Source organism: Anabrus simplex, chromosome 1 (assembly GCF_040414725.1).
Source record: "Anabrus simplex isolate iqAnaSimp1 chromosome 1, ASM4041472v1, whole genome shotgun sequence".
Lineage (NCBI taxonomy): Eukaryota > Metazoa > Arthropoda > Insecta > Orthoptera > Tettigoniidae > Anabrus > Anabrus simplex.
This window is the reverse complement of record NC_090265.1, coordinates 1,138,554,789-1,138,575,853: the sequence shown is the minus strand read 5'-3', so window position 1 is coordinate 1,138,575,853 and position 21,065 is coordinate 1,138,554,789. Positions and strand designations below refer to the sequence as shown.

Here is a 21,065-nt window from a genome sequence, read left to right as displayed (position 1 = left end):
TGAAAGGTACTTCAGAAGTAATTTACCGTACTCATGTATGGAAGTCGCCGAATGCTGACTTCAAGATTACTGTACTATGGAAGAAGAACTTACTCTTGGTTGGTGCACGCCACCCTAGGAGTAAAATTACTGGAATAATTTTGGGTCCAGTGTAGAACTTCCTCTATTACGGCCATGGCCAGTTTTTCTGTGGATACCACGATACGATTCCCTTATTTCGAACATGGCAACTATCAATCTCTCTGTCAGACACTTTCCACTCTAACAGCCTTGTTGGATAACACAGTTCTCTATTTATGAAGTAAACAACATAGCATTATACTCTTCATAAGCTCACCGGACAAAAAATCAGTCACCCTAGTGTGCACGCACAGATGGATCGTTAATACTGTACAGATGGCGCAGCAAATGAGTCCCATGCTCAACCGCATGTGTACTGTCTCTATGCGAGCATAAGCCAGTAGCGCTCAGTGAGACATTGATGTTTCAAGCGGACAGTGTACGTCAACATGAGTAGATGTAAGGATATGACAGAGTGACAAAAGGGGGCAATCTTGTTTGGCCATGCCCATGGCTATACGGTGCATGAAGTTGCTGGATTTGTTGGTGTTTCGCAATGTACTGTTCAACGTATGTACAAGTAGTGGTGTACTACACATGACCGTGAAACACGACATCAGAATTGTGGTTGGAAAAAAACCTGACCGAGCGGGACCAGAGATGCATTTCACGGCTTGTGAATCAAAATTGCTTCCAAACCCGACAGGAATTGCTGCAGTCAGTGAATGAAGAGAATATTGTGAACATTTGGAGTCAAGTCACCTCGCAAGCAGCCATTGCTCACACAGGCACATAAAGCTGCACGTCTTCAGTGAGCTTGAATCCATTGAACATGGACAGTAGCTGATTGGCAGAATGTAACATGGTCTGACGAATCAAATTTTTGCCTGTACTCCAATGACGCACATTGCCGAGTGCACCAAAGGCCAAATGAAGCATTTCATCCTGTATGTGTGCAAGGTCATGTTCAAACTGGAAGTGGGTCTGTGATGTTTTTTTGGGTGTTTTTCATATCATGGATTGGGCCAGTTCACTGAGATGACCACTAACATGAATCAGCATGTTTATTTAAACATTCTGGATGATCAGGTGTTGCCTTTCTGTCAACACCTGCATCATGAGTATGCTATTGATACTCCGATTTTTCAAGGTGACAACAGCAAAGTTCATCGGCCTGGACGCATGTGTGACTGGTGTTATGAACAATCCCCACTATTACATCTCAACTGGCCTGCAAAATCACCTGACTTGAGCCCCATTGAAAATCTGTGGGACATTTTGGAACAGCGAGTAAAATGCCAATATCAGCATCCCCACAATTTGGTGGAATTACGTGATCTCAGGAGTGGCATGACCTGGATGTGATGTACCTGCACAACCTTGTGGACTCTCTTCCTAACCGAACCCAGGCGGTTATCAAGTCCAGAGGCGGAGTTTCTTGGTATTAAATTATGCTGCTCCAGGGTTGACAAACTTTTTGTCTGGTGAGGTTACTTCTACATGTGATTCATCATATTTTTAATAATTCAGAGCTTTGTACACGTTTGGCTACTCCGTCTGGATTTCAATACTTCCAGTATAATTCCACGTTTTGAAGATATTGCTTTGGTGTATGCTAACCATACTGGCTGGCAACTGGCATACTAACAGTCCTTCTTGATTTAGTGTTATGCTGCTGTAATTGTGGTTTTATGATGAGAAAGTCAATTTAGGGAGACTGATTTGTGTGATGGTGTATGCAATGCTGTGCTAATAAAATATAGCAAAGTTACACTATCTGAACAATAAGTAGAACTAAAACATGAAGAAAATTGTATAAAATCTTTAATTTTCCACAGACCTTACCTTAGAAGTTCTTCAGTATGTAGTATGGCTGGAAATTTTCCAGACAAAATGGAAAAGTGGAAATTTGTGCTGATCACACTGTCAGGTGGTATCGTTCCTCTTCTGGTACTTCAGGCAAGTGATACTCCTCATCATTTGTTTTCGAACCCTTTGCAGCAATAGGTTCAATTTTGAAGGGGAAATGGTGTCCGGGTTGTCTGGAAGGTAGCTCTCCATGGGTGACAGAACACCTTTTGACAACCTCATCTTGCAGTGAACATTTAATCATTTCTTCTGCCAGTCTCTGTTTGAAAATGTTGAATGTTCTGTCCAATGTCTCATTCACAATTTGATGCAGAATATGAGAGGTCAAAAGTTTCATGTCTAGAAGGTAAAATAATTTCTTTTTGTAAACCTTGTGAGTTGTATGCATGGCATGAAACTCTCTGAGAAGCTGATCTAAAACTACACCTGCCATGTTGGCGTTATAGGCTACAGTTGCTATGGGTAGGAATTGTATGACTCCAGTCTTCCTGTCAGTGTTTCCAGTATCAGCGAAGTCTAGTCCATGTATTGTAGCAAGCACATTAACATCCTTCTTGTTGTCCTCATTGATTGGACCAATGTTATTGTTATAGTCACTTCACTTTTCTGGAGCTGTATTGTACTTGGTTCTTTGGGTATGTTTTTCCTGTTGCATCTGACTTTTCCACTTACATTTGTCCCATTACTATGTAGAAAGTGCTACAGATCTGAAGAAGAAGAAAAATTATCAATAAATTAACAGTACCCCAGCCTGATCCAGTAGACTGCTGTCAATAACTACTTTTCTGCTTACTGGCATATCATCCACTGTATCGGGACCAAAAATTTTCTGTATGTAACCATTCTTTGAATCTGAAAATTTATATAGTTTTACTCCAAACCGTGCTTGCTTTGATGTATTATACTGAATCAAATGCAAATGGTCTCTGCATTTCATCAGTGATTCATCTAAACAAATATTCCTTCCAGGTGCTTACAGTGCCCTAATTTCAATCATTTCCACTACAGGATGTAACTATCTAAGTGGATCGTATTTATTGGCAGTATCATTGTTCATCAAATGTAAATATTTACTCAGTTCGGGGAACAAGAGACAAGGCATGACTGTTCTAAAACTTGGCTTGTCAATATTTACGTCTGTGCACCAGTAGCTGTGTGAATTGTAGGCTTCTGTACTAATCTGATTAGAGTGCAAAAGAGCAATATTCACGCATATTACATGCACGTTTGTTTGTGAAAAGTCTAGTTCAGCATTAGCATACCTATTGGCTTTGTGTACAGTGTATTACACTATAGTGTGATTTAAGTACTGCCTGAATATAAAAACTTATATTTTCACAAATACCATTGCTAGGGTTCACTCCAATTGTTCCTGAAAAGTTAGGAAAAACTGGAAAATTCTGGTCATCCATCTAGTTCAACTCAATACGCTGCTCATTCTCTTTACTAACATCGCTTTCACTATCGGATGAATCGTGTGATAATACATGCACAGAGTCAGAAGGAACTTCCCTCGTACTATCTCTGTTAAATCAGAACCTAAAATATCTAGAAAACTTAGATTTTTTTTTTTTTTGCTGAACTTTTCCCGCTCGCACGCATTTCTTCGAAGTAGTCTTCACAACGAACATCGATCGACTGATCGTTAATTACAGTACATCAATTCACTTCGGAAAACTAACAACAGAGAGAGAGAGCAAGAATACCAGAATACAAACAGTCAAGTTCATTAGAACAGTTATGAGGTATCTAGATTAGAATTTCAACTGTGAATGCTTTCACCTGCAGCCAGCATGTCTCACACACATTATTATATGAGGTCTTACAGTGCGGCAGACTAGTACTCTTATGGACATTTAGCCCGGAAGATGGATCACGTACCAGTCCACTTACTAGTGCATTTGGGTTAATCCTGTTTAGACTAAAGTTGTTGGGAGCATGACATCACACTTTTCTTTAGAAGGTTCTCATGCTATTGCCTTTTTAACATGATGTTTCGTAATGCTACACTATAAAACTACTCTCTTTGTCTCGGACATAAGTCAGTCATTGAAATTACAATATATGGTGATCAAGTGCAGTGACAATCAACCAAACAAATCTTTACACTATTCCATGTAAGTGCAAAGTACAGTGTCATAAGAATGGTTTGTAGAGTCACTGAACATCTAGTACTGCAGTGTATACAGCAATAATTAATTTTAAAATAAGTTGATTAAGTTTTGAATGCCTTTACGGGAATCAGAATAACTGTATGCATTAAGTTTTGTATACTAGTCTTCCACGATACTGATGAAGATGCACTGATATTTCCTTTATTTTTGACACTGCTACCACCGCTATAAAGTTCCTTTCTGATACTTGATGAAATGATTGAACCATATATATGTCTCTGAAGATCCTATATGTAAATGCCTCTAAAATATAGAATTTAATAAAACTTTTGGCATCCTCTATAATTTGCACATCTGTAATTTGTCTTTGTTGTTTATTTACGTTTCTCCACTTTAAACCCAGTGCAGAAAATGAGATTTTAAGCCCTTTACATGTTGTAGGAGAAGGTTTAATGAACATTGAGTAGATCGATTCATATATGAAGAGTCAGATACTGAAACAAGTTGATCAGAAGTTTTTTTTTTTTTTTTGAAGAGTTTTACTAAAAAAAAAAAAGAAAGAAAGCGGGAAAGGGATGTGATCCATCTTGAGACATCTAGGACTTTGACCTAGTTTTAGAAGGAAGTGTGGAGGTTAGGAAAGAGAAAGACAAACACCTAAATATTATTATTTTTTTCCAGTGAATGTAGGCTATAGTGAAATAATGGAATTGGTGAAAAGAGATGATAAAGTTGGTTGCATGCAACGAACCCATCCTTAAGGCTGGTCTCCACTGATTAACATTTAACACCAACATGTTACAATTGACATGTATATTGTGATTGTGTCTTCCAGTTTACTTTGCATGTTAACTCAGAATGTTGAGGTTAACACTTTTAACATGTTGGCATGTTTTCCGCTCCAAGTGGAAAACATGTCAAGTCAATTTGTTGTTTGGAGACGTCTGCACAGCTTCGGCAACTTCTCTGCTGTTTCCATGCCAACAGATAGCATAAACAATGCAAACAACATGCTTCTCGTGAAGTAGGATTATAGTTACAACACTCCGCAACACTCATTCTCTTTGTTATAAGCTACAAATACAATATGCCCACGTGTGTCATTCTCTCTGCACTATACTAAAATTTAAAGTCAGAAATGGAGTGCAGCAAGGAGATTACTCTGGCCTTAATTAGCGATATAATTGAAAGGTCTTGTTTGTGGGATGTCTCATCAAACGAATACAGAGATAAAGCGAAGAAAGCTGACAGTTTCCAGGAACTCGAAATTATCTATAATTGTTCCCATGAGTGTATCGAAAAAGAAACTAGCGTCCCTCCGCTCCCAGTACAGTTGAGAATTGCAAAAGGTTTAGAAAGGTCGGAGGTCGAGGGCGGGAGCGAACGAAGTTGGTACTTCAAAGTGGTTTGCTTTTGAAGCAGTGAGCAGGATGAGGGGAGGAAATGTGCCTAATAAAACTGCATTTCTAAATCATAACAAGAAGCAACAGTGGCAATAACAAAGGCCAATTCATCTTCATGTGAGTCCATTGTCCTTGTTTGAAAATACTAGACACCACCTAAATGTATTACCACAAATTGATATGATGAACTACCTGTATATAAACAAAGGAAGTCAAGTTTAACATGTTAATTAAGTGTGGACACAATGTTAAATGAAACATTATTTAACATTTAACATGTTGTTGTTAAATGTTAATCAGTGGAGACCCGCCTTTAGACTCGTGGCACCGAGCTGGATAGCTCCAGTCGCTTAAGTGCAGCCAGTATCCAATAATCGGGAGATAGTGGGTTCGAGCCCCACTGTCAGCAGCCCTGAAGATGGTTTTCCATGATGTCCCATTTTCACACCAGGCAAATGCCGGGGCTGTACCTTAATTAAGGCCACGGCCGCTTCCTTCCACTTCCTAGGCCTTTCCTATCCCATCGTCGGCATAAGACATATCTGTGTCGGTGCGACGTAAAGCAAATGGCAAAAAAAAAAAAAAAAAAAAAAGACTCATGGCACCCTTGTACAGCATATAGAAGCATAAATATTGTATTAATGAGTACTGCAGATTGTTTTTACAGTAGATCTATTTTCATATTACACAGTTCTGTTTTGAAGGATTATAAATCCCTTGTGTGCAGAATGTTTATGCTATTGTAGCTGAGTTATGCATTTACTGATTCCTCTTCAATGCTGTTTTAATTATTTTTCTTTTGTTATTCCAGAAAATGCACAATTACCAGCTGAGCGAGTCAAATCACTTGCGAGTGTCATTCTCGAAGTCCAGCATCTAATAGGCCTGTGGAAAGAAACATCATGATTATTTTATTATTGCGCGCGTGCTTGATCCTGTTCATTAATGGTATTGCATATCTATCAGGGATGGACTAGTAATGAATTAAGTACATTGCAGAAATCCATAAACATTAGCAGGAAGGTAATAGGTACAGAAAACTTGACAGAATATTTAGTTTGCTGTCAAATTTTGAGAGAGAAAGAGAGAGAATTCAGATTAAGGGCTTCGCATTTTGTATGAGAGGTAAAACAAGTCCTTTGCATAGTGCAAAGAAACAGAACCTAAATGTGTGACAAATCTCATCAGGATTATTGAAGAGTGCTGCAGGAAGACAACTATAAGAGAGCAATGTGCTTGAAGATGGCTGTTTGTTTCGCTCTTGACAGTTTGATGAACTATATTTTCTCTTCTCATTTTAACATATTATTTTAAAATGAAAATTTCTTTATAAAACTTTGTTTTAATTTTAAGTACATGTGTGTATCCGTATTATTTTCCCCTCAATACCTTATTGAACAGACTGCAGTAGTTACATGTTTTAATGCTGCAGTCTGGCCCTTATTGGAACATGTTCAAGATTTTCTCTGAAAACAAGTGTAAATGATGAACCAAGGCAATTTAATTCCTATTGAGGAAATATTCCAAACTATGCTTGTGTTTTGCTATTCTTGAGTGCTTCTCTGAAGGTATATAATGGTGAAGAGAAAAGGTGGGCTTCACAAATTCTTCATAATGGTTATTTTTATTACTTTGACAAAAGTACACAGTGTTATTTACTTTCTTTAACTAACTGAAAGCTGTGTTTGTGTTTCACTCCATGAAAACTGCTATTGACTGAGTTGTATGTGATGAGATACTATGGCACTGCGGACCAAAGCTCAGGAAGAAAGCGAGCGCACAGATGGGACATCAGGCACTGTCCACCATAGCTGGGCATCTGAGGTGGGAAAGAATTCCAGAATAATTGACACATATCGATTTCTTTCTACCCCTTATCTCGTTATTAAATCTAAAACAGTATCATTGCAATGTTAGTGTGATTTCTCTTCCCTCATCTGTGTCTAGAGTTCACCTTTGTGAATATTCAGAAATTAACAAAAATGTGTAAAAAGAAAAAAATTATAATTTTTTTCTTGCATATTTATAGTAGACTATAGTACTAATTCCCCTTTTTCTATATCTGAGTTAAAATCCAGTTTAAAGAGATTCGTAGATGATGTGGAAACTAATCTTTGTTGAATCACTTTGGGGATAGAAACCAGAGATTTCTTATTATGAAATGTATTTGCCTTTTTTGATAGGGAAACCAGTACCCATACATATTACACACATACACAAAACACAAACATGTTTTTTATGTGCTATTTTTGGAAACAAAAAGGAAATCATAAAATATTTAGAGGTTCATATATATATTCATGCATATTTGGCTTCGTGAAGCTCCCACATCCAATTTATCAAACCCTGTTTTTTGGATATATATTTTTGCATTTGTTCAATCCTATATAGAACATTTGATTATATAAAAAGATGAAAATATTAAAATAAAGTTACCTTTCATGTTGTGTATTTAGGAATATTAAAATAATTTAATGAAAGATACAAACAGTGGAAATAATATGTAGTCTATGAATGGGAGAGAGAGAGAAAATGGTAATTGTTGGGTTAATGTATGTGAGAGATATGGCCATTTTAATAGTATTGGTATTGCTTGATTCTGGCCGGTGCTGGCCTCACCGCAACACTACCAGAAGTAATGGCCATTATTTCTTTATTGTAGTATCAGTGTGAAACCATTCCAAAATATTGTGTTGGTCTCGTGGGAAGAAGGATCTTGTTTTATACTCTTGACGGATAGAATTTGTCTTAGCTCTTATTAGCCAGAATAAGGAGCTTGTAGCACAGAACAGATCAGGCTGTTCTTTCTTGTTAAGATTTTGGATGGGTATCAGTGATGGGCCAGTCCATATATATATATATTTTTTTTTTTTTTTTTATTCGGGGTGCAAAAGAAATTAGTTTTCTTAGTTATATTTTCCTTCCTTTTTAATGTGTTTAGTTAATGTTGTACTGAGTAGCCTTAGTATTGCTGTAATGGTCCCCCTCTTCTGTATCTTCTTTATCAGTTAGATATTACAGTATAGTATTACTTCTTCTTGGAGAGGGGGGATGAAATTCTGTATAGGAAGGTTAGTTGAAATGCACAATCAACTTTATTTTTAGGAAACGTGGTTTCTTAAGTATTATTAAATATATATATACTGTGGTAGGATTTTTCTTATATATGCGTATGTCTATACAAAACAAGTTCTGAGATCTATTTTTTATTTGATAACTAGATGGTAAATTTTGCTTAGCAAATGGGGAAAGTTAGCATTGCTGTAGGCTACCCCTAATCTTTAGCAAGCACCTCTCATTCTTCTTTGTGTGTGAACTACTGTAGCTAGCTTATTTCCTACTCCCCCCAACCCCCCTGCATATCTTAATGTGTGTGTATCCCTCTTTGTCAAAACATGTATCTTCAAATTGCTATAAAAGAAAGTAATCAGTATATTATATATTTGAAGCAGTATTGTTGTCATAGCTTTAACATGAGTTTATTATATATTACAAATAATTAATATTATAATTCTCAAGTAAACTAAAATGAAGGAAAGGAACAGGGTTGGCTATTGACCAATTCATTAATTTCCTTTTTGTTCCATTTTTACAGTGGTATATTTCTAAACATTTATAAATATATATTTAAAAACATAGTTGACAATCACAATATACAGCAGAATCTCGTGTTTTGAATTATTTTCCTTAGTTACTAGTATTGTTTTTCAGGTAGATTATAAATGTATTTTAAATGTGGTCTTTTCAAAACACGAGATTTTCTTTGTACATTGCCGGACACTCTGATGGGGCGAAGGTTGACAGCGGTTGTGGGACAGAAGTGCTGGGACATTGATAAGAATGAGCTAATATTTTAATTTTGCATTGTGTACAACATATCACAAAAACCTTTATTATTTTTGTATATTCTGAGAAACTGTCAGTTAAGAATTGATAACGATCACATGTGATCGTACCTTTGCTGGACCAACTATATGAAACTTCCATATTGAGTAATGGTGTGTAATTTCAGTTACTTTCCTTCTTTCTACAGGTATTATTTAATGATTTTAGTAATCTTGATAGAATTAAATTATTTGGATATAATTCTTCCAACAGCCTTTCATTGCTCTAGATCTGTTGTTTTGAATCTTATTACTTATTTTCAGTCGGTTTAGTTTTCTCTCTTGCTAGTAGAAAGTAGATTATTATTTCTTCATTGTATTTGACTATATTCCCTTTTCATCTTATATTAGTGACGTTGAATGATCTGTTCTTTTCTTCCAGTTTGGTTAAAGGGTTTATTATTCCTTTTATGTTGAGTATTGAATAAAGACACTCTACTCTACACTCTACTATTCAATATGTAATTTTGTTTTGATAAGCTTCCTTTTAAATGAGCTTGAGGTAGTGATATTCTTACTTTGTTGATACTTACATAAGAGATGTATTTAAAACCTCAGAAGTAGCACTTTTGGGGTGAAAGCCCTAAACAAGTCCAGCACGTTTCGATATGATATCAGTTCACAGTAGGTATCTGTGTAATATAAGTCAGCAAGAGTATCATATATAGGGAATTGTGCCTCATGTATAAGTGGGATCAAAGCATAAGATAGTATTTAAACTACCAACAGTTTGCTATTTAATGTCTCTTTAACAGTATTGTACTCACAGTTCTGTATTCATATCCTCTTAGAAGTGAAGATGGAACCACAGTAAGTCCCGTGTTACCGAGTCTCTTGGAAACACTGACTTGTCTAACAATTGTGATATAATTGTTAAGGTGCAGTTCCATAGAAGGTGCCCTACAGAGAAGGGGATCTTATTTTTTTACTGCTACTGTTCCATGCTTACATTGTGTGGGTAGTGAATGGTAAAATGGTCAATTAAATCTTGTGCCAAGTTAGTTTCTTGTGTTCTGTTAAATTAAACAGAGGCTAATTGGGTATTAACTGAATTGTAGAACTGTGTGTTCTTCTGCTACCTAGAAGGTGGGCATGTGGATCTGTCTTCAGAATAGTGTCAGAGATGGGATGCTCTTTTAAAATGCAGCATTCACAGTGCTGTTCTTTTCTTAAAATTTTGGTGCTCTATTGAATATACAGTAATATATACATATTTACAGAATATTTATCGTGTGTAATGAATTTGTAAACTGAATGGTTTTATCAATGGCATCCCATCTCAGAATGAATATTTCTTGTAACTAAAGTGAATTCTCATTGCTAGTATTTCATAGCAGGACCATATTGCTAAGTAGCCTTTTTTAATTGTGTATAATGAACATTATTTTTCTCTTGTAGTACCTAACAAATTTACAAAGTTATTTTTGGAGGTAGGGTTATGACACAGTTTTTCAAATGCAAAGCTTTGTTTACATTTGTCAGTTGCACTTAGACTTCTATAGATCGGTATTGGGGTTTCCTGAGATTGTAGGTGAGTGTGTTTTTTTGTTCAGACTTGAAGAAAGGAAATTCTGTACTTAAGAAATATATTCAAGTCACCTGAATTTAATTAATAGCCATAGAAAAAAAATCTAGAAGTCCACTTAAGAACAAAAAAGATCTTAAATAGTTACTAATAATCTTCTGCAGGGGTGGGGGTTCACTTTCTTTCTGAAACCAACTTGAAAGTTTAATTTAATTTTTCCAAATTTTTTGTGGACATATTAGGCAGATCTACTGCTTTTCTCTTTCCTATAATCCCAGTCATATCAAAGATAATTGATTAATGTTATGGCTCAGTATTCCTCAAAATGTACTGAATTTTAAAGAAATGTTTATACCAGGAAAATTTTATAGAGACACAAAATTGAGTTTAACCTTGGCTGAGACTACAAAAGGCAACAAGCATAGTGACAAGGGACCCAACCGATATTATGAAATCCTTCTGTGCCTTTTTTCCGGAAAGAAAAACGACACATAAACTAAGGAAAGATTTAACTTTGCTATCTTTAAATATTTTTAAAAAGGCAGGGGACATTTTATATGTAATCTATGCAGGTTTTCTTCCTCTGTATTACAGTTTGAAAAGACCTTTTGTAAAGAGAGAAAAGTGTAATTACCAATACTTAATTTAATGTAACTTTAAATTCTTTAAATCGAGATTTATCACACTCATTCACTTTTTTCTTCCTGTTCTGATAATGGCTTTAGATTACTCTTCATCTTATAGTGGTGGGAGGTTGGGTTGAGAGGGGGAGAGAGAGAGAGAAAGAGATGTGAAGCCTAAAGTTGAACTAATATGTTGTTTAGAATATAAGATCTGAATGTTATGAAAAGAGATTTTTTTACCGCCCAGAGGTTTGTAGGAGGTTGAAAGGTACATAGATGGGCGTTTTACAGTATTAAACTATAGCATCCATGTACCCATTTGTAATGTCACAGCTGATTGTGGTGACTAATGGGTATAGATAATGAGACCTTGGACTGCTGGGGGGCAGCCAGTGGAGAGCTTTCATGCTCAGAGGTACTATTTTTTTTTTTTGAAACAGAGAGTTGTCAATTTTAATGGTGCCGACCAGCCTGTCAGTCAGTTCCCTTACATATATATTATGTCCATTTAAATGCTGTTTTATAAATTATCATTTTTTTAAAAAGAGATATTTAATAAAACTTAAAAATATAAAAACAAATCATTCTAAGAAATCAAATAAAGATACAGCAGTTTTATGCTTAAAAATAATTCAGTGATATTTTTTAAATTAACTTTTAAATGTTCAGAATATCATATTGAGTTTATTAATATATATTACATCTCAATATTTTAAGTGAAGATAATGTGTGAAATTTACAAATGGTGCATTTTATCTATTATTATTATTATTATTATTATTATTATTATTATTATTATTATTATCATGATCATCATCGTTAGTTCTAGTAATATTTAAACAGCAGAAGAAGATAGGCATATAAAGAATGTTCAGTTTCTTTTGTAATAAAAAAGTGTCAAGTGTATACGACATATGTAAAAAAACAAAAAAGTGTCTTTCGTTTCTCTTAGTATGTTTTAGCTAGTGTAAGTTCACAGAGTGGCAGTTTTCTGAAAACAATCTCCATACTCCTTTTGCTGTTCCTTGCATCCATTCTGTTGGGAATATATTGTATTTTGTTCATCTCTCTCTCTCACTTCAATCTATCTTTTCTCTTTGTCTGTCCATCTTTTCTCTTTCTCTCTTTCTTCTGTACTATTATATACTACTGGATCTGGATCTTTGAACCAGATGGAAACTTTTTCATCTAAAGTACAATTTAGTTTTCTGTTGTAATTTTCAGTTTTTTATGACTCAAAATTTGGTTAGTATGAGTAATATTTCTATTTCAGCCAGATTTCTGATAAAGTCTGTAGAAAGCAGCTAGCTAGAATGAGGAGTTTTCATCATGTGGAAATCCAGATTTGTATATATATTTTTCTTTAATTAGACATATGAATGACACTTTCCTTTCATAAATTCTTGTATTCTTTCTTGATAACAGTTTAATTTCTTTTTTTTTTTAATGTACCTTGAGTTCAGTTTGTTTGCGTTTTTGGGCTTGAGAGGGGCATTAGTATGATCTGTAAGTTGAGTGCTAGAGCCACTAGTTATGATTGACTGCTTCATAACAAGTTTATCAAAATGCTGCAATGATTTGAACAACATTTAAGTATGAGTGTGGGGTTTTTCAAATTCATTTATACAGGCACCTTATTTAAGATAGTTCTCGACAAGAATGAGAATTTGATAGTTTGTTGAATTGTCTCTATAATTTATTTTAGAGAACATTGGAAGAGAATGGAAAATGAGGGAATCATTTGGTTTTAGACCTTCCAAAGCAAAACTTTTATAACACTCTTGTCATCAGAGCAGTGATTACTTGCAAATAATCAGAGATGAACATGATTGTTGCACATTATTAAGTTCATGTTTAATGTACAGAACTGTACTGAAGAACATGGAAATTACACTGCTTCTTTGTATTTGTGTATGCCTATCATTGACTGAAAAAAAAAAAAAAAATCAGTTAGACTCTCTGAGATTGTACTTTCCACTTCAGACATGGCAAAATACCCAAAGTGGAGGTTCAGCTACCTGTTGATTTCTTATGTTGTTGCTGAAGTGATTTAGAGATTCCCTAAAGGGCATCTTGATAGGAAGTTGATTGGCATAAGTTCAGTACACTTTCATGCTAATAATTTCATTTTATATGATGAATGATCCATGTTGTAGCTTTTTTTACATTTAACATGTTCAATTCTATAACGGAAAAGAATATAACAGTGCAGCACTTTGCTAAACTTCTAATAAGTGTCAGATGAGTTGTTGAATATTATTTAAATCCTTCCTATTGAACCTGTCTACATCCTGCCATTAGTTTAACCAAAAATATTCCAGTGGCCTTTCCAGAGTTTGAATGATTTATTTTTAAGATTCAAAAATCATGGGAAGCATACTTATTTCCAGTTAAGTTTGGCAATGACCAACCATTTTATCAGTTCTTACATTTCGTGTCGGGCAAAGAGTTTGTGGTAAAATAATCAAAATTGCACTCTCTTTTGGTAAGGCACTTTCTAGTGAGTTAAATACTGGTTGTAGTAATTATAAATGGTGGAAATTACTTGTGAATTAGATTAAAAAGGAAGTGAGAACTGTTTGTTCAATTAAGTGTGATGAAAAACTGCCATGCATGTCTCTTATCTCTCTCACTATCAGTTAGCCTATGTTTGTTCTTCCTCTTTCTCATCTTAACTATTTACTGCACTATTTAGTGAAAAAGTAACTCTTTAATTTCTCATTTTATGAAACTGAGCAGCAGACAGACTGCATTTTCCCATATAACAATAGTTGCTATTATATTACATTGTATTCATGTGTGTAATTGATGTTCATTAAACACCCCCCTAAAAACATAAAAGAGCACAAAGAAAAAATAGAGGGCTGTTCATGGAGTTCTTTATTTCTACCCGTGATGGCTTGGAAATAAAGACTTTTGAGCTGGGATCCAAGCAAGCAAGCTGTAACAGGGAAGGAACTAGTTTATTTGTGTCTGCTCAGCACTTTCTTCATTGCAAACATGATTACTATGTACATAGCAGTTTAATTTCAAACTGTGACAGGGACACTAGTTTCCTCTACTTGTTTTTCTTTCTTGCAGTATCATTTGCTTGTATCTCACCTTAAGCTTAATCCTTTTCTACTCTTCTCTGGCCTTTCCCTTTCATTGCTTAGTATAGAAAAGTGGAAATATTCTGTTGTTGGTGATTGTTTTTTATTAATCTCTGTGAAGAACATACATATAAAAATAGTTTCTATGGCTATGTGTTCAGCATTTAATCCCTGGTGATAGCGCATTCAAATTTTCTTTCACGTGAAAAATAATTTGTGGAATTTTACTGCATCTTCCTTGTTCTATTTTAACTTTTCCATCAACTAATCTTTGAGTGCAGTACAATCCTGTATGAAACCAGAACTGAAGTTCTTTTAAATTCTACTTAAAACATGCTGCATCATGCTAGGTGGGTAATGGCATTTGAACAGAATGTTTCCTCATACCATTTCAATAGATTGTTTCTATTACCTAGATGCTTCAAAATGTTCTTCATCTTGTTGTAGACAGCAGCTCTTTTCTATTTCCTGCTAACTATCCTGTCTTCTTTACCTCCAGTTAATTGTACTTTCTGTTGGCTATGCTGGCACTACAATCAGTTCTTCACTGGCAGCTCTGTGCAAAATGGTTGAGCAAAAATCATCAAACTTATCCTTGGAGTTTCTGTTGGTAAAACATGGAATTATAGTTGAAATAGAACTTGCACCTATGTTTGATGGGCCTGGAGTTATGCAGGTAGGTATTATTAAGAAATGGTAGTAAATTCCAGCAACCTGCGTGAGAGAAAAGAACATAGGAAGAATCAACTTGGTGTGCAACCGTTCTGGGTTACAGTACATATAAGTAGGGACTGGAAAAATTACCATCTATTGTGTACAAAATTAGCATCTATTTTCTGAAAATTAGCATTTAAAAAAAAATTACCCTAGAAGTGCCAAAGATCAATTTTTTTTCCTATATTTGCATCTGTCTGTAGTGTCAGCGCTGAAAAAATTAAAAAGTTGCGATAAAGGTACCTGCGTGACATTTACTGATATACATAAGACACACATTAAGTTGTGAAGCATAGATTGAAGTTTATTTTCACTGTCATAAAAAGTTCTGTATCTATGCAAATATTCCATCCTCTTTGCTTTGGAATTTCATTGTTTACATGTGGTCAAGTTGGTGACTCGATGTTAACATTGCTGGTAATATTGACCTTATTATGGAATTAATAGATGACGGAAGTGATTTAATTGATGTGGAATATGCTGAAATTAATAGTACACTAAGAGTCCCATTAATCCGAAAGTCTGGTTAATCCGAACTGAAATATTCAATTTTAAAAAAAAAAATCATCCTTATTGAAATGAACGAACATATAGAATGAAGATTTACTTGCTTTTTATTAGTCATATTTTACTAGAATAATAAGCTGTGACAAATCCAGCAGCTAACTGGCGAGGCAGAATCACCCAGAGATCTTCACAACTGTGGCGTGCTGCGGTGAGTCACATGTTCACGATCTGCAGCGCTACCAGTGAGAGCGACAGAACTTTTAAATAAACATCACAAGCAGTTCTTTGCATCCCAGGCACAATGCAAAAGTGTGACTCGTTACTGTATTTGAGCAGTTTTAGGAGACAAGTTTTAAGCTAGTTTTAGTAGTTTCCTCCTCTACGGGCTCTTGACTGCCCTACTGTAATTTTATACAGTATTTTATTACTATAACTGCTAAAGAATGGACAATTCAAATTACAGTATGTACTGTACTGTATTGTAGAAACTATTTTCCTCACACAGTTGAGTCGCTGGCCTTCTGACTCCAACTTGGCAGGTTCGATCCAGTGGTATTTGAAGGTGTTCAAGTACGTCAGCCTCGTGCAAGTAGATTTACTGGCACGTAAAAGAACTCCTGCCAGAGAAAATCCTGGCACCTATGCATCTCTGGAAACCGTAAAAGTAGTTAACGGGACGTAAAAGCAATAATATTATTAGAAAATATTTTCCAGTTAAGCTGAAAATTTCATAATCCGAACAGACTCCGGTCCCAATTAGTTCGGATTAACGAGACTACTGTAATTATACAAGTAGTGATAGTGAGCCAGAGCAGGCTCAAACGCCGGAAAATGGTGATCATAAGTTATGAATTTCATTATGGTCCGTATTGACAATTGATCACTATGGTATTGAATTGGTGGACCCTTCCTACCCTTCGATAGGGAAAACTGTTATCGCGTGACTCTGAGAATGATGTACATATTCGATGCTGGTAATAAAGGTAGGGGAGGAGACACTTTTCAGGCTTAGAGAACTGCTGAGGAAGAGGAGGAAGAATAAAAAGAAATCCACTTATAAAACTTGAGTAACCTAACCTAACAGAAATGTCCTGCTTTACATGTCTACTCATATTATTTTCTGTTGTGACCCTAGTTATGCAAATATTGCAAAAAAAACTTTTACTAGTGACTGAGAACATATCAAGGAACCATTTGTATATATTAGATTTTTCAACTTAGGTAAGTGAATTTTTGGCAATTTTGCTGTGAATTTTGAATTGTTTAAAATTTTATTTTGTTTTTCAATGATTAAAAAAAATTGTTAGGTCTTTGTATTTCTTGATTAAAGTTATGTCCTACATACTATTAAACTACCTACCGAATCTGCTCCAAAAATTCATATATGTAACATAATTTTCTGTAAAAAAAAAATATGGTAAATTTTAGCATCTAATCCACAGGTTACAAATTGCAGGTTTACATGCTGGCACTACAGAATATAAAGCTGACACTTGTAGGATTAAGCACTTGTTGCATTCTTTTCTTTTCCTTTTATTCTAAATTTTGATGATTTAAGGACATGCCACAATACTGCCCAAATCTACAAGAAAACTATTCAAATGAAAGTATTGTAAAAAATTCTGCATATTTTTTCCTTCAAGTTGCACCTGCTATCTATAATCAGTGCACTGTAATGCACTCACTGTCAACATTGTTCGTTGATGTCCACAACAATCAAAATGCTCCAGTCCACAAAAATTCATTGTTCAAATAAAATCTTTGGTAAGAAATTTTGCATTATTTTCCTTCAGGTTGCACGTTTTGTCTGTAACCACTGTGCTACAATGGGGTAAAACGTGCTCGCTGTCAACATTGTTAGTTGCGGTGTACAATAAATCAAAACAAGATTTAGCAAATGCAGAGGGATTTGACTGTACCTCAGTTAATGCAAGCATAATGTCCCCACCTTCTATCTGTTGATTTTGAATTGCATTGCATCTCTGAGGAAACTATAAACAGACCAGGTTTCCTTTTGTGAAGAAACTGATGCACCAAACAGTTTCTCAAGCTCAGCTGCTTTCCAATTATTCAAGATGACATTTTTAAGTTACGGAGCTTGAGAAATTGCGACCTTTTTTTTTTTTTTTTTTTTGCTTTACATCGCACTGACACAGATAGGTCTTATGGCGACGATGGGACAGGAAAAGCCTAGGAGTGGGAAGGAAGCGGCTGTGGCCTTAATTAAGGTACAGCCCCAGCATTTGCCTGGTGTGAAAATGGGAAACCACGGAAAACCATCTTCAGGGCTGCCGACAGTGGGGTTTGAACCCACTATCTCCCGGATGCAAGCTCACAGCTGCGTGACCCTAACCACACAGCCAACTTGCCCGGGGAAATTGCAAAAAAATTATTGTGGTTGAGGTCTGTGACTTCTGAAGTCATTAGCTTCCTTTTTGAAGAATGAGCCACTTTGATGAAAATGTCTTTGTAAGCAAAGCAGCTTGCTCTAAAGGAGTGGGCTTAACCAAGACATTGTTAATTACTGCAGAATAATTTCCCTCACAAATTGCAGGAAAAGTTACCTGAACGTTATGAAGTTTGGGGTACAGGAAATGAGAGGTAGGATACTGAGATGCCGTAAGTTCATTAAGAACCTCAACCATCAAAACTTCATGATCCTTGACAAAGGCCATATGTGAATGAAATCTGTTCATTGCCCATCGGTCAGATTATTTAGGTTCTTAATCCTACAGTTGTTGAAATCTTTCATATCAGAAGACTTGAAAATATGACAATTTCTTGAAATTACTCATTTAAATAGAAGATAGCATAAAACCAGCTGTTCCTCTGAGAAAGGACAGGTGAAGGAAAAAGCTTTGCATCCTTTGAATTCCCATACTGAGACTGTAATAAGGATACATGTATTTACACTTTCTTGTATTAAAAAAAAGCAGACTTCACCATTTTTACCACATATTCAAATCTGTGACCCAACAATTGAGGGGCCCAGTGGAAAAGAGGCATACGCTATACCACAAAACCATAAGTGTACAGGCAAGATGAATTTGTGTAAGCCTCTATTCTGTAGAAATGGGACATCAAATTGAAATTATTGAAACTTGTTCTTAAAGGGAGCAAAGTTACACATATCAGTTAAAATATTATTATAATTTTAATGAAAAAAAAAAAAAACTGCATATGTGGCATGTGCTGCTGTGCTTTTTGTAAAAGGACAAGGTTTTAGGAATACAGTGACATTTAAAATACAATAGTGGATATTGAAGAAGAAAGTAGGCTATTTCAAGTTTTATTGATGAATTAATGCAAAAAACAAAAACCAGTAGTGGTTTGTCAGAATCCTTTTCCTAATTGCTTGTTTTCCAGTGCAAGACTTATTGTAGCCTACTGTTATCTCATTTCAGTAACTGATAAAGGAAGCATGTATAGGTGGTACAAACTGCAGTAGACTCTGCAAATCCCTGAACTTAGCAGCCTTTATTTCTAGTCCATTAGAATACTTTACAAGTAGCACACAGTCCTCAAAGCTTGAATGACCGTGAGATTTCTGCAAATTTACCTGTCTTTCAGTAAGTTATGTTAATATCTGTTGTATATACAATGTTCTCCTTCATTTAACCTCATTGTCATTATTCTCCTTATATCAAAAGATTATTAACCTAACTGTTGCCTTCATTTTGGAAACTGTATAAACAATTTGAGCAGCTCGTTCTGATTGGCTTACTTCAATAATATTGAAGAATTCTGATTCATAAGGTTAGCTACATATATGGCTTGGGCCCCTCTTCCACTACAAATATCTGAAAATTAGCTTATTTATAATGAATGGTTACAGGCTGTAACCGACAATTTCACAGGCTGCATGATCATACAAATATCTCAAAATCACCAGCCATGTGGCATGTGCATTTTTTCCATTGTGGCTCTCAATCTATAAAGTTTTGTCTGCACGTTGTTCAGAATTTAAAAAGGATGGTATTTATGTATCGGTCGTGTCCATAGTAACAAGGAAACGCACTTTTTAATTTTCCGTAAATTATTTATTTTTATTATTTTTTTCTAGTGGCTTTACGTCGCACCGACACAGGTCTAATGGCGACGATGGGATGGATTCAGTTGAAACTTGGAAAAATAATTATGGAAACACAGTGCCCCCTTCTGACTGTTTTATCACTCAGGATGTTTATGTTCTTCCCAGCTACAGCTTCTGTTGTCAGCCAGTGATGGTTGGAGGCAATTTCTAAATTTAAAAAAGTGATGAATGATGGGGCTTTTTTAGACATTACAACAAAAGAATCCAGAATAATTGGTTCAGTTGCAATTTACATACCTGGGAAATATTTCTCGCATAGTTTTCACACATGGCAGACCTTCGTTCGAAAACTTGGTAATCCATCCCCGTAACTCTAGGTTCTTGAGCTATTCCAATGGTATGTTTGCTTTTGCAAACACTTCCAACTCTTCTTTTCTTGAGAAGTCGTCTTTGGAAATTTTCCAACATGTGCAGCTGTCGAGTCGCTTCGTAATATAAATTTGTTTTGTTTGAGATTAAAATGGACCAGCGCCAGCGGTAGAAATTTCTCATCGCTTCATCACTTGTTTTTCACTCAACATGTTTTACAATGCTATTCTTTCTTCCCATGCAACTGCACAATTGAAGACTGGAAATTCCAAGTACCAAAATGAAAGTTTTGAGATAATTAAAGAAAACCAATTTATTCCCTGAAGAATTACTTGATACAAATAATACACTCATATTGCACACTAGAGGCTGCTGTGGCCTGGTAGTTAACTCACAGACTTAACTGAACAACTAGTAAGCACATAGTACCAAAACAAAAATGATAATTTAGAAAAGGGCTAAGTCCATTTATCTTTTGATGACAAATTATTACAATTATTACAATAGCAAGAGGATGTGGAAGGAGAGTAACGAAATACCTTCTTGTGACATTTTACACACTTTTAACTACAAATATCCTGGTAAAACTTCCTATGTTCTTCAGGTAAATATTGAATCATACTTAAAAGGTCTTTCTTCTTCTCTTTTGAAATACAATGGCGGTTCTCAACTTGCTCTATTTCAATATGTTGGAAATCTGAAACAGATTTTCCCTTCCTCAGGACACTAAATGTCGTCCACTCTTCAAGCTCATTCAGGGTTCTTCGTATTTTGACTTCTCCTGGGGCAGCTACTCTGATCCAAGATGCAGTTGATATATTCAGTTTGTTGGTGGTGAGCAAGTTATCTGCTGCTGTGTTAAAGTCCAGAAA

At 35.4% G+C, this 21,065-nt stretch overlaps 1 protein-coding gene across 14 annotated transcripts in view; it reads left to right on the top strand.

The window, feature by feature from the left end:
* Positions 1 to 9,773, top strand: part of heph (polypyrimidine tract-binding protein 1 heph) — a 1,355,684-nt gene extending 1,345,911 nt beyond the window's left edge. For all 14 annotated transcript variants that reach the window (XM_067137384.2, XM_067137387.2, XM_067137377.2 and 11 more), the window contains one exon: positions 6,258 to 9,773. In XM_067137384.2, the coding sequence (XP_066993485.1) occupies positions 6,258 to 6,326 (69 nt within the window). In that variant the 3' untranslated portion in view covers positions 6,327 to 9,773. The remainder of the gene's footprint in view (positions 1 to 6,257) is intronic.
* Positions 9,774 to 21,065: the final 11,292 nt, after the last annotated feature.